Raw genomic sequence first — 14,481 nt, forward strand, 5'->3', positions numbered from 1 at the left:
AACATTTCACAACTGTACTAACAGTGGTAAAATAAGAAGTGAAGGGTGAGTATATTTTCTAAAGTTTTCAAATGGAAAAGTATATGTGTATTTCTGTGTATATACATATATGCTTATTACTTTCTTCCTTCAGATTTCTTTATTGAATGTCTGCCAATATTTTAGAGAAGCATTTTGGAAACATGCTTTTATCACTAAAATATCATTAATTAAATAATTTTTATTCATTAAGAAAATGCATTTTCTAATAAAATTAAATCTTCTGTAAAGGCCACAACTGAGTTGTGTATCAAAATGAAGAGATCAAATTATCTAAACACTATAATTCTCTCTATAAGAGTAATAACAAAATGCATTCACTCATTCATTTATTCATTTTTCATAAATTCAGCCTATTTAGTGTCTATTCTATGCTTGAATCTTTTGGTGTATATATATATGTGTGTATGTGTGTATATTCTAATATATATGTGTATATATGTACATAATTATACAATTTATGTATATATATAAAATACACATATATATTTATGAGAATATTTGGTCAAAGCAAACAATATTATGGACAAAATGTTATATAAAATTTAACATGGAGAAATCATAATAAAGAAAAGCTTCATGGAGAGGGGATCATGACCGGGCTCAGAATAAATACTTCAGCTTGGGTTGGCCAAGAGGGAGAAGAAACTTTAAGCTTTTGATAACTAACCTCAAAATAATTTGGTTTCTTATTGGTTTTACTTATACAGTGGATATTATTGCTGCCACTCATGAAAGGTTATAGTGTCCAATCTATAAATCAGTAAAACTGAAAGAGAAGAGTTATTTAGTATTTTCTTGGATTTACCAGAAGCTACTGCAATTCTATTCAGCAGTAGCTTTCCTGGGATTTTCTTACAAAAATAAAGACATACTGGCTGTAAGAAGCAGAAAAATTCTGAGGGAAGAAAATACATCTTGACCTTTCACCTCTACAAAAAGTAGAGGATTTTAATGGTAAAACTTTTTTACTATAATGATCCTAAGAACCATCAGCCATAATTGATGGCTTATTCTCTCCTTAGCATACTTTGGACATGGAGATATTTTATTATAGAATTATATCTTGACTTAGGGTAACTTTCATAATATATTTAACTGGACATAGTTAACCTCATCCTCCAAGTAATACCACTGAAAGTATCACCTGGATATTCCTCTTCAGTGTTTACATTATAAAGTATTAAACAAACATTTGCATGGTGATTTCAAACAGCTAAGAATTTTGAGTCAGATATACTCCAAGATAACCTATGTTTAGGTAGTCATTCTGGTATTTTTCAGTAACATGTTTAACTCTTTCAGAGGGCTAGGGCAGAGTGACCCTACCTCTCAGTTACTAAAGTCAATGGGGCCTTTGAAACCATTAACATATCCATGTTCTTTCATTCTAAAAGCTTTACATTGCCTGGTTGTGCTATATGTCACATCTTTGCATCACTTTTCATAAAGAATTCCACATCCATATTGTCTTCCCAAGTGGTATTAGAATTCTTATAAGATATTTATTCTTGCAACACTAAAGTGGCTCTTCCTAGCCATGTTGCATGTCACAATGATTTATTTAAAGGAAAAATTCACAGCCTGATCACATGTTGAATTCAGAATATGCTCCTAGTGAAAGTCTATACAGATTCTGAGCAGTGTCATTCATGAAGAAATTTCCATTTCATTTAGAATTCTTTGGCAAGTACTGAATTCATTTAAGCAGTTCAAAAAAAGAGAGAGATCCATCATTTTTCAGCTTGTAAAGTAAGAAGAAAATTATGTAAGCCAGAGAAAAATATAGCACAAAGTTGAAATATAATGACTGTGACTAATGTTAATCTGCCGCTCTTCCTTTCTAAAATTATAGAAACATGGACTGTAGTTATAGACAACTGGTAATGTTCTTTGCCCTCTGAAAATTTCCATTGGAAGAGTGGAAATAACAATTTGACTTGAAGCACTTTAATTAATATAATCAGTTGTGAATGTCAATATACCAAACTTATCAAACTATTCTCAATTTGGCCTGAGTGTTAATGTATTAAATTATTTTCACATGGCATCCATAGACAAACAGAGATCATGAACAAGTAATCAATATAATCGCTCCTTTCCAAATCACCCACACTGAATGCTCTCTAACCATTTTCCGTCTGAATCAAGTTTGTAGTTACATTGTTTTGAATAATAGGATTTTATGTTAAATTATGAGTACAAAATTATCAGTACTGTTAAGAGAGCCAATACTATCACTACCACCATTTTTTTCACACCATGTCAGAGCATTTTCAAACTGATGGAATAAAAGGGAAGAAAAATCACATCTTTGCAATGGGGTTTTGTTTCCAGAAATTAAATGCAACCAGCTCATCTGAAGGAAGTACAGTTGATGTTGCTCCACCTCGAGAAGGTGAACAAGCTGAAATTGAACCCGAGGAGGACCTTAAACCAGAAGCTTGTTTTACTGAAGGTAAACAAGCTCTAATATGGTTAAATGCTATCTCCCCTCTTTCCTTACAGAGACTAAATATACCTCACTTGAACGAAATATTTCAAAGAAATAGTGAAGGCATATTTATCTTTGTTTTGCTCTTTTCTTCCAAAAAGTGCATTTATCTGTATTTCCTGATTATACTATAGCAGTTACTGTACCTGGACAATAAGGTAATTTGACATGTCCTTTTTTTCATTCCCCAGAATGTGGAGAAGTGAACCCTAGGAGATAAATGGTATTCTGGAACATCTTCTCATTATTGATAAAGCAATCCCTTCAGACTTCACTGGCAATGTTGTGATTTGATTTATAGATGCTGCAATAACTATACCTCATCTCTTACAGTTTCAAATGTGGTTAATTTGTGCTGTGACCAGAGCTGTTGGGGGATAGAGACACTGCAGAGCCTTGGCAGGGAGACCAAGTCATTCTCACAGCCACCAGTGTCCAGCACACAAATCAATAAAGATTTGCTGATTCAATGTGATTGGACTGAATCCCATAAGTAGTAACTCAGACAGTTAGAGCCTAAGAGTGGATGGAAGTTAGAAATAACATGAAAGCTAAGAGGGGGAGGACAGAGGAAGAGAGATACTGACTGACAGGATGAGTCATAGGTGTGACTAAGAAAAGCTCTGAGGTTGAAAATAAATAGCTTGGAAAAACTGACAGAGGAATGATACCCAGGAAGACAGAGGGATTTTCCGTGTGAAAAGAAGTGAGTAAAAATCCAGGATCACATCAAAAAATGAATAAACAATTTGAACATGTAGTTTTTCCCCAAACCTCAGCGGTGTCCTTATCTATGATTGGCCTTGAGGCAAAGAGAGATCCTATGCAGTGTTCAAGAATGGAACTGTTTATACTCAAGTAACTCTCGGTAAAGTAATTCCTTGAATTCTAGGTAGCTGGCTGATATGCAAGCCTGAGAATGATTCACTACACAGGAGGGATGCTGAAAATAACTATGGAATTAAGTAGCCAGTTACTATATAAAATGATGATATGAGACTAGGATGGGGGGGAGCAGCAAAGTTAATTTCTTCCTACAGAAGACAGTATTATATTTTTCTAATTTATTACAATGTATGCTATCTTTTAGGATGTATTAAAAAGTTTCCATTCTGTCAAGTAAGTATAGAAGAAGGCAAAGGGAAAATCTGGTGGAACCTTCGGAAAACCTGCTACAGCATTGTTGAACACAACTGGTTTGAGACTTTCATTGTCTTCATGATCCTTCTCAGTAGTGGTGCTTTGGTGAGTATGATACATATTGGCAAGAATCAGGTTCTAGTGAAATAGCTTTACTCAAAAAATACCAGAAGCATACCCTTAGTTTAAGGAGCAAAACAAGAGGTACATCTACACCCTGCAGAGCTTGGCAGCCAGGGTTTAACTATACAAAATTTAGTAAGGAACAAATCAGAACCATGAACAGCCAGATGGAATTTCTCATCTGGTGTTTTTCTGTGTTTTTCTAACAGACGTTTTCCTCACTGAGGCAACCATTTACAGGGATGTTCTGTAACTACATTACCTACCATTTCAAATCCCATCCAGTTCTCCCTAACAGTCATAGTAACATTTATGGACTAATGGTGGATTTTTTTTTTATGTCTAATTAATTTATTCTCTCAAAATGAGCCAGATTTTTCACAGCATCAGTAAAAAGTAAGGTTAGAATAGGCCAAGTCTATCCCTCATTAACAGAACTTCTAGTTATTTTCTGAGTGTACATTGCTTCTCTAAAAGCATGTCTTTGTAGTAGTAATTGAGATAGAGATTATGGGGTGAGAGGCAGGGAAGAAAGCATATACTAAATCAGTAAAGATATTGACAATTCCTTGCCAATATTTTCCATTAGCTTCAGTGTTTAGATTTTGTCTGGTTCCATGTCAATCTAATATTAGCCAATATTTACCAAATTAGTGCTTTGTGCCAAGTATACTACTTGTAATTTTATCAAGTATTTGGTGCAGGCAAGCCATTAAAGAAAAATAAAAGCATTCTTGATTCACAGGCTTTTGAAGACATATACATTGAACAGCGAAAGACTATTAAAACCATGCTAGAATATGCCGACAAGGTCTTCACTTACATATTCATCCTGGAAATGCTTCTCAAATGGGTAGCTTATGGATTTCAGACATATTTCACTAATGCCTGGTGCTGGCTAGATTTCTTGATCGTCGATGTAAGTATCCCAAGTGATTTTTTTAAAATTATTTTTAAAAAGGCAAGTTTGACATTTATTTCTATAATTAAAACCTTGACTTTAATTAGAACCTAGTTGCACTAATTCTACACAATTATGCAACTACCTTTTAAAAACTACAATAAATACAAAAATGAGGAAAGTCTTATGGGAAAGCAGTAGAAGAGGTCCTAACAATGTGGACAGTGGTAAGAGAAAACACAGAGTTGTTCTATACCACAAGCAGACAGCTCTTCTTTTTGTGAAAGTTAAGGGTCTCAAGGTAAGGAATATATAACAATCTGTTAATTGAGAGGTATAGCTCATTAAAAGCTCAATTGAAAAAAAAAAGTTTCTCTAGGTGGTAAAATCAAGACAGCTTTGGGGCCAGGAAACTGTCAGGATTGCATTTTAATCCCTTACTAGAATGCATGTTGCTGAATAATGGTTTAATAAATAAGTTAAATAGGTTTAATAAGTAGGTTAAAATAACCTATTTACTGTATTCATTCAGCCACAAGTCCACAGAGACAATAAAATGTATTTCCATTCTTACATAGGTAGTTAAATATCCCAGTAGCTAATGGAATATTTACCAGGCAAAGAGTTAGGTGTAGAAGTCCTGTTCTGAATCGGATTACCATGAAGTGAGTAGTCGTGGGAACTCTATCAATAATGAGACCTGTCTGACTTACAGCCTACTTTCTTACTGTAGCAATGGAGAGGCATTGGGGCAAAATTACAGTCAGCTGGTCTTTTGTAGTCTGTGATATTCCACTGCACAAGGCTTCTCAGTCTCCCTCCTGACCCCCAAAAAGGTGCTTTAAGCACTATCTCTAGCTGTTTCCCAATGATCATAAAGCACCTTATTTTTAGTTCTAACACTTGTCACTGTGAATCAATGATTGCTGTATCTGTTTACTCATTCTTTTTATCATCTTTGGCAAGTGTGGGTCTATCTAAATGCTACTCCCCTTGCTCCCCACATATACACTCACAGTTCTATAACCAAAATGCATGTTCAACCCTTTGAGTTGAGAAGAAATCTGCAGTCAAGTCACTATTAATAAATCAGAAATGACTTCCAATTTTTCATGTCTGGTCTTTAATGAATAATAGAGAAGAATCTCAGTGTTGTCCTGAAAAGTTTCCAAACAGGGAAGTTTAATATTTTTGTATTTTGCAGCTGGAATGGACCTTAAAGAGTATCTAGACTTTATTTACATAGTTTTCTAAACAGTTTATTGTAAATCAAAGCCTCAGTTTAAAGAATTCTCCTAAAACAGCACAACTACTTAGTAACGAAGTTGAGATTAGTGCCTTAATTTCCTAATTCTCAATTCAGCGCTTTGCCCTGTAGATTTCTCATCTAACTAGTACAAATGTTATATTTATATCTTCATACTGGCTTTGGAACTCAGCATTTATAATCTCCAGCTTTTCCCTGAAATGATGGAACACAAAATATATAAGAATCTTCTCCGGTTCCAAAAAAAAATTTGTCATGTATGAAGATCACTTACAAATGTGACAGAACTTCTCCAGAAAATACTCAAATTTCCTGAAATATTTCCATCTACTGAAAAATTTATATTCACTGAAATACTCATTACACTGTACTTTATTTCCATGTATTTCCTTCATATGGAAAGAGTAAATATAATGCAAAAATCTATCAAAGTCTTGTATCATATTTGAATCCTTAGAAACCTAATACAGACACTTAATTATCTAGTGAATAATGTCAAAGAATGGTGCCCCCCGAGTTACTTCCCTTTTAGTACATTTAAATTATTAATAGTAGAATGGAACTGGGTACCTCTGGGTAAGTTATGTTAGAGTAAATGAATCTATTTTCTTCTTTTTCCTGAAGAAGGGACTAAAATGCATGAATTAATGTAACCTCAACTAATAACTTAATCTCAGACCACTGGACCCAGTAAGCTAAAGTAAATGTAGAGTTAAAATAGTTTTGAAAGTACAAGTAAAACATGCTTAGAACAGTTCACAGTCCATCAGGTATAATGCTCTAACAGTCATAGAAGGCTCAATAGGAAACAAAGCAAAACTCCCAAAACTGAAGTATATGTGAAGTAACTTCAAACTAGAAGAAACAGGCTTTTAAACTTTGAGAAATTTATCTATGTACAAATGTAATCTCTTCAATTCCCTACCTCCAAGTAAAGGTAGTATGCATTCATTAACATTCCATTAACATTCATTCATTTATCTAATAAAAATTCCGAACACTGGTCCACAAGCTATTTTAAATAAAGGAGATATGAATAAGACAAATCAAGCTCTATTAGATCTACAGGATTTAACATTCTAGAAGAAAGTGAAATAGACAGTAAAGATGTAAACACATAAAATCCAAAAATAAGATAAAAGCAGATGATCACTGCTATAAAAGTAAACAGGGTAATGAGATAGAGAAGGATTACAGAATGGGAGCTGGAGGAGAGTACTAGCCAGAGTGTCTATGGAAGGTGTCTTTTTGGGAAGATAAATAAGAAAGAGTGTCTTAGTCCATTTGGTCTGCTGTAACAGAGTATCATGGCTTCCCTGGTGGTGCAGTAGTAAGAATCTGCCTGAAATCCAGGAGACATAGTTTTGATCCCTGGGTTGGGAAGATCCCCTAAAATAGGAAATGGCAACCCACTCCAGGATTCTTGCTTGGAAAATTCCATGGACAAAGAAACCTGATGGGTTACAGTTCATGGGGTCACAAAGAGTTGGACATGACTGAGCATACATACACACTCAACAGAATATCATAGATGTAGTGACTTACAAACAGCAGAATTATTTCTCACCGTTCTGGAGGCTGCAAAGCCCCAGAAAAAAAGCACCAGCAGATTCGGTGTCTGGTGAGAGCTGACTTTGTGATTCATAGGCAGCAGTCTTCTCACTGTGTCTTCACATGGAGGAAGGGGCAAACACGCTCTCTGGGGTGTCTTTTATAAGTAAAGGGACTCATCCCACCCATGAGGGCTCTGCCTTCATGACCTAATCCCCTCCAAAGACTCTCCAAATTAGGTTTCAACATATGCATTTGGGGGGGACATGGACATTGTCTATAACAATGGCCCAGTCATTTGAATACCTGAGGGAACAGAAAAAAGCAATCTCAAGGTCCTGAAGTATAAGCCAAGGACACTCAAGAGACAGAAAGAAAACTGTTGTGCTTGTGTGTGATGAAACACAGGCAATAGTAATAGATGCTGAATTCAGAAAGGTACCCAAGGGTCATGGTAAGAAGTTCATGCTTTACTATTATTTAATGTGTGCTTGGTCACTTAGTCGTGTCCGACTCTTTGCAGCCCCATGAACTGTAGCCCACTGGCTCCTCTGCTCATGGAATTTTTCAGGCAAGAATACTGAAGTAGGTTGCCTTTTCCTACTCCAGGGGATCTTCCCAACCCAGGGATCGAACCTGTGTCTTTTGTGCCTCCTTCCTGGCAGATGGATTCTTTACCACTGTGCCACCTGTGAAGCTCCAATACTACATCACAGCCAAAAGGCCGAGAATGTAATTTAATGTATACTGATTACAGTTACAATGAGAAACGCAAGCCAGGGGCGGTGAGCATGGATCTGTTCTACTGTTCTTAAATGATCACATCTGGCTATGAAGAGGGAACTGCGAAAAAGTCAAACCAGGGAGGCCAGTGAGGGAACTGTGTTAATGGTCTAGGAAAGAAGATTACATCTTAGACTAAGGTGGTTAACACTTACTGGTGAACTGGATGTTAGTATGAAGAAAAAGGAGATTTGAAAAAGATTTTTTTCAATCTTAACAAATGGGTGGAAGATGAAACCATTAACTGGAATCAGGAAGATCAGAAAACAGGCTTGACAGGGCAAGCAGATGGTAGATGGAAGAGGGATGCACTAAGTTTGAGATGCCAATTAGACATTCAAGAGTATATGGTGAGGTTTACACAAGTCTTGGGTTCTGAAGAGAAGTTAACACCTGATTATGAATTGAGAAGTCATCAGGAAATAGATGGTTTTTGAAGTTATGAATCAACTGGATTAGCTCACCTAGACAGAGAATGCAACATGACAAACACAAGAGTTCAGACCAAACTCTAGGGACACTTCAACTTTTGGAAGTCACACAAAAAACAAGGAACCAGTAAACTAGATTGAGAAGTAGCAATTAGAAGAAAAAGGAAAACAGAATATACATGGTATCATAGAAGTCCAGAGGATCAATTTAGTCAGAGGCTGTGAGGAAGGCAAGTGACATGAGTACTGAGAAATGACATTAGATTTGGCAGAATGGACGTCATTGGTGTCATGGTTAAGAGATGTCTCATGGAAGTGATGGGAATAAAGTACTAGAAACATTGGGAAATTTGAGGAAAGAATGGAGGCGAGGAGACAGAGACAGCAAGTATGATAATTCTGGTTGGAATCAAGTCGGACAACTTAAACCATATCTTCCTTTGCCAGAATGCCATACTCGATAGACCACTTTTTCTGATTCTGTATAACTTTTTTTTTTGATTCTGTATAACTTTTTTCTCCTATCCAAAGGCCAAAAGATACTATCTTCATATGAAAACCAAACTATCCTGTATTGTAACTATACAAGCTATATTTTAGATGCTATTATTATCCACAGAATGAACTGAACATGTATTAAATTGATCATAGTTTATGGGGGAAAAAATCACATTCTTATACTCCTTACAGATTATTGCATAAATTTCATCCCTAAGAAAATATACTGGGCATCTATCATGACAACTTCAAATTTGGTTCTAAATTATTCTAAGCTGTTAAGTGTCCAAAACACACTCCAGGTAAAGATTCGACTATCATAAAATATTAATTGCCCACAAGTGATTTCCACTTTACAGACAGCACAGGTTGCTGATGTGGCTGAAATGGATGCTTGGTATCTGCTACTCAGACATCCTGCTTGCTCAAGTGCTCCTTAGAATCCTCGTCAGCTGCTCTGATGAAGTGAACAAAAACAGAACAGGGACATTTTCTGATTCTAAAGTGTATTTTCAATTGTCATCAACATCTAGAATCTGGTAACCCTCGCCTTAGTTCTTAACATTTATTCTTGACATCTCAGCACCCTCAATAATGAAGCCAGAATTGTTACTGCTGTTAGTAGCCACAATAAGATGCCTAGCCATTCCTGTGGGAATAGCACTGATTAAGAGCCTTACCTAATAATAGAGAAAATTGGTAACTCTGATTTAATGCTTATTGTGTACAACTGTTGCTAAAATCACTTTATATATGTTAATTCACCTAATCTTCAAAACTCTGTAAGTTAGAAACCATAATTAGTCTCATTTTGCAGATGAGGAAACTAAGGCAAAGAAAGGTTGTTGTTGTAAACACAATAAATAAGAATGAGGCTCAGTGGCTCAGATGGTAAAGAAACTGCCTGCAATGCAGGAGACCCAGGTTTGATTCCTGGATCAGGAAGATCCCCTGGAGAAGGGAATGGCTACCCACTCCAGTATTCTTGTCTGAAGTGGACAGAAGAGCCTGGTGGGTTACAGTCCACGGGCTACATCCACGTGGCCACAGCTACAAGAGTTGGACACGACTAAGTGACTAACGCTACTGAGAAAGAGGCTAAGCTGGTTTTGTAACCATGGAGTCTGGCTCTAATGACCCTGCCTCCTAACTCCCTACATTACAAATCTCATTGTCAGTATCTCTTTTTAGTAATATATTATTAATCCTCAACAATCCTGTGATATAATTCTTAATATTACCTCTACTTTGCTATTAATAAAATGAGGTTTATAAAATGAAATTTAGAGATGTCACACAGCTATAGGTAACAGAGATACCTCTATCTAGCACTGTGCTCCTTCTTTGTTCTGTGTTTGGCAACAGCGCCCAGATAAATTTAAAGGTCGAAAAGTTCGCACTAGTCAAAAATTTTGCACATTACACTCTGAAGATGGCTGCCTTTGGCAATGGTGAATGAAAACAATAAGATGTCTTATCAATACATACCCACCATGAATTTTACCTGCAGCTCTTGTGGAAAGATTTGATTAAATTAAAAGAACTTTGAGATAAAAGAACTGGATAGCTATAAGTTACTGTCATTTCATATCAATTTCTGGTCTCTCAGACATAGTTCTATGTAAACAGTCTTGTATGTGCTTTGGCTTTTTCTACAAATGCCTCCTAGTAGGAATTACTCACTTTGCTCCTTTTTGGGAAGTGTCTAATTCATTTACCATTATCAATGTATTAATAAGAAAAATTTTTCGCTGGCTAGGTTTAAAGAAATAATCCTATTAACAGCATAAATTCTGTGTTCCATTTTTTAAAAGACTGAGTTTTAGCACAATTCTGGTCTTTCCTTAAACCCCATTCACAATTCTAATTGCCTCCCAGATAATACCTACTGATACTCCTCCTGACAGTACATTCATTACTTTTACCCTACAATCATGCATTTCTTCCTGAATGTCCTGTTTACTCTGGTAGTAGTGTTTTTATGAAGCTAAGCTAAATGTCCTATCTTCAGCCTCTCCCTCTCTTTTACCCTTCACAGTCAGTCAGCAAACTCTACTCCAGAATACCAACTGGAAAATGAATTGGAGGTCTGAACCCTTCTTTTCAACACCATACCAACACCACAATGACTAGTTGGACCAAGCAATGGCTTCCTAGAAAGATGCACATGGCTCTTTCTTTTTCTAAAAGCATTCCCGTGAGAGATTATACCACCTCATCACTGCTAAGATTCTGAGCATGAAAATGAAGGCAGATAAGGGTTCTCACGTACAATATTAATAATGACTAATCTTTGCCTTAATTCATTTAGCCATCACAACCACCACTGAGGCATCCACCATTGTGATCTCGATTTTATAGATGAAGAAATTGAGATACGGAATAATTCCTTACCTATTAACTTATTATATATTGGGTTGGCCGAAAAGTCCAATCAGAAAGTTCATTCGGATTTTTCTGTATAGAAAAATCCGAATGAACTTTTTGGCCAACCCAATAACATATGTTCGTTATGTAAAATGTCAAAAACAATTCTTATTTTCCTAGAAAATAATGATAATTAAACCTAAGGATAGATTCCCAATTATTAATACATACCCCATAAGTAATCATGCTATCAATCAGACCAGCACTCAAGTATTTTCCCAGCAGAGTGAGTACTTGATTAAAGATGATATATCCATTAGTAAAGTTACTGTGATTTATCTTTCCAACATGAATAACATATTGTGTTATATTGCTTTAATCATCTTGAAATTACTGAATCATAGAATTCCAGGCAAGAAAGCAAACTTAGAAGTCACCTGACTCAAAATCCTCATTTTATTAAAATAAATGGTGCCTGGAATATTTAAATGAAATTCCTATGGAACCCATGGTATCTATATTCCATAGTGCAGTTCAGTGATGTGCCACCAGAATTTACTCATCCGTTCTCCAGGAATGAGCACTAAGGTTATCTCCAGTTTCCCTCTGCCATAAACAAAACCATAATTACTGAGATGCCTTTACATGTCTGGTGAGCACTGTAAATTTCCTGTGCTTAGTCGCTCAGTCAGGAGAAGGCAATGGCACCCCACTCCAGTACTCTTGCCTGGAAAATCCCATGGACGGAGGAGCCTGGTAGGCTGCAGTCCATGGGGTCGCTAAGAGTCGGACACGACTGAGCAACTTCACTTTCACTTTTCACTTTCATGCATTGGAGAAGGAAATGGCAACCCACTCCAGTATTCTTGCCTGGAGAATCCCAGGGACGGGGGAGCCTGGTGGGCTGCCGTCTATGGGATCGCACAGAGTCGGACACGACTGAAGCGACTTAGCAGCAGCAGTCGCTCAGTCATGTTTGACTCTTTGCAATCCCATGGACTGTGGCCCACCAGGCTCCTCTGTCCATGGGGATTCTCCAGAAAAGAATACTGGAGTGGGTTGCCATACCCTCCTCTGAATTTCCAAGTCACGTAAAAAGCTATAGACAAATAAACAAACTGCAAAAACCTACGATAAAAGTAGAAAAATGTCAAAAGTAAAAAGCAGCCCTGAGTTTCAAACACCCCTTATATAAAAGTGTAAGGACTCTCATTCCTGACTGATGATGCGTACGAACTACTCTTCATTTCTCAGACACTGGATGGTCTTCACTCCATTCCTACTATAGACATTACCCATTGCAGCTAAAGATCCCGCCCTCTCCACTATCCCCAATCTCCCATCTTTACCAAGAGCCCTCTGCCATCACTTCCGTGGACACTTTGTACCTGTCCCTCACCATCACCTGAGCCCTTTTTAGAAGCTGTGTATCTGACAATAAACAGGACTGTTCTGGGCTGAAAGGGAGGAGATATGCACCTAGCAATCTGAAACTTTAGGTGCCTGCTCTCAGAAATACTGAATTAGTCCACAGGCTGTTTAAACCCTATGACAGTATTAATGGAAAACCCTCCATCGTATGATGTATTAAAGAGGCTTTTGTGGTCTAACAGGGAAACCCAACCACAGTGCAGATCATTGTTGCTATGTTCTGACCTCTGTAGCAAATACAGATTTTACTTTGTAAGCCACAAAGGAGTATTACTCCATTCTGCTCTCTAGCAGAGCTGGGGAGAAGTGGATGAAGGCAGTCAAGAATGCCCAGCTTCCCTATGTAGAGACTTTGAATCAGTTCCGTTCTCAGTGCCACGCATTACCCCCTGTTTTAGGAGAACATGGTGCCTCCAGGTCCAGAACCTTTTCAGAGCCCACTAGAAAAATCTGACTTACTTCTGCAAGCACTTGTGTCTCTGCTGCTGCTTTTGCTCTGTGGAGAAAGGGATCATTCCAGTGCACTTAATTTTTTTTTAAACTCCAGAACTTTTTAAAACCTTCTTCCTTTTCATCCCTTTGTGCATTCTTTGTGTATTCTTTTGCTTTTCTTCTAGTTGAATTTCAATAAGGAGTATAATAAATACATGTGCTGGTCAAACAAATATATTAAAATGAAAGTTTAGAGGGAATTTGCATGTTACGGTTAATGACCTTTTTGTTACTGATTAGTAGGACTTCTTTTAAAGGAAGTTTACTACTTTGTCACATGTGGTATGACTATTTTGCCGACTTGGGCTTTTGTCTTTTGAGCTTTTTTGTCATGTAAAAAATTTTTCATATTGATTTAGTCAAATATATCAGCCTTTTTTTCCCCCCTTTTTGGCTTTTCTTATGCTTATAAAGACCATTTGCTTTAAGATTATTAAAACATTTTCTCATGCTTTTTCTCTCAATTTTTTTCAGTTTTGTTTCTTTATTCATTTTTATGTTTTAATTTTTGATCAATCTAGAACTTATTTTGGTGTAAGGTGTGACGTAAAGCTCCAATTCTATTGTCCTCAAAATGATTTCAACATTTTAAAACATTTCAAAATGTCCCCCTTGTTTATTTCACCTCTCACTTAAAATACTACCATTTTCTATATGCTAAAACTTGGTATGCCAGTATGCCTTGGGTCCAATTTAGATTTGTTTCATTCACTTTTTTGTTTATTTATATGACACCTTTAATTATTGAAGATCCTATAGTTAGCTTTAATATTGGGTGGAATTTGTCCTTTCTGATTGCTCTTCTTAAAACAATAATATTTTAGATTATTCTTATACTGTTTTTTCTTTATAATATTTTAAAGTTTGTGCAGTTTCAAAAGACACATATAAACTTTAAAATATTAATATAAAAATATATCAATCATAACCTAAAATAATTATATTATTGTTTATAATAGTTTTC

General features: G+C 36.3%; 1 protein-coding gene across 2 annotated transcripts in view; it reads left to right on the top strand.

Moving 5' to 3' along the window:
* Positions 1–14,481, top strand: part of SCN3A (sodium voltage-gated channel alpha subunit 3) — a 115,552-nt gene that overhangs the window by 86,166 nt on the left and 14,905 nt on the right. For both annotated transcript variants that reach the window (XM_043894722.1, XM_043894723.1), the window contains 3 exons: positions 2,377–2,497; positions 3,624–3,778; positions 4,542–4,715. In XM_043894722.1, coding sequence (XP_043750657.1) covers positions 2,377–2,497; positions 3,624–3,778; positions 4,542–4,715 — 450 coding nt within the window. The remainder of the gene's footprint in view (positions 1–2,376; positions 2,498–3,623; positions 3,779–4,541; positions 4,716–14,481) is intronic.

Source organism: Cervus elaphus, chromosome 33 (assembly GCF_910594005.1).
Source record: "Cervus elaphus chromosome 33, mCerEla1.1, whole genome shotgun sequence".
Taxonomy (NCBI): Eukaryota; Metazoa; Chordata; class Mammalia; order Artiodactyla; family Cervidae; genus Cervus; species Cervus elaphus.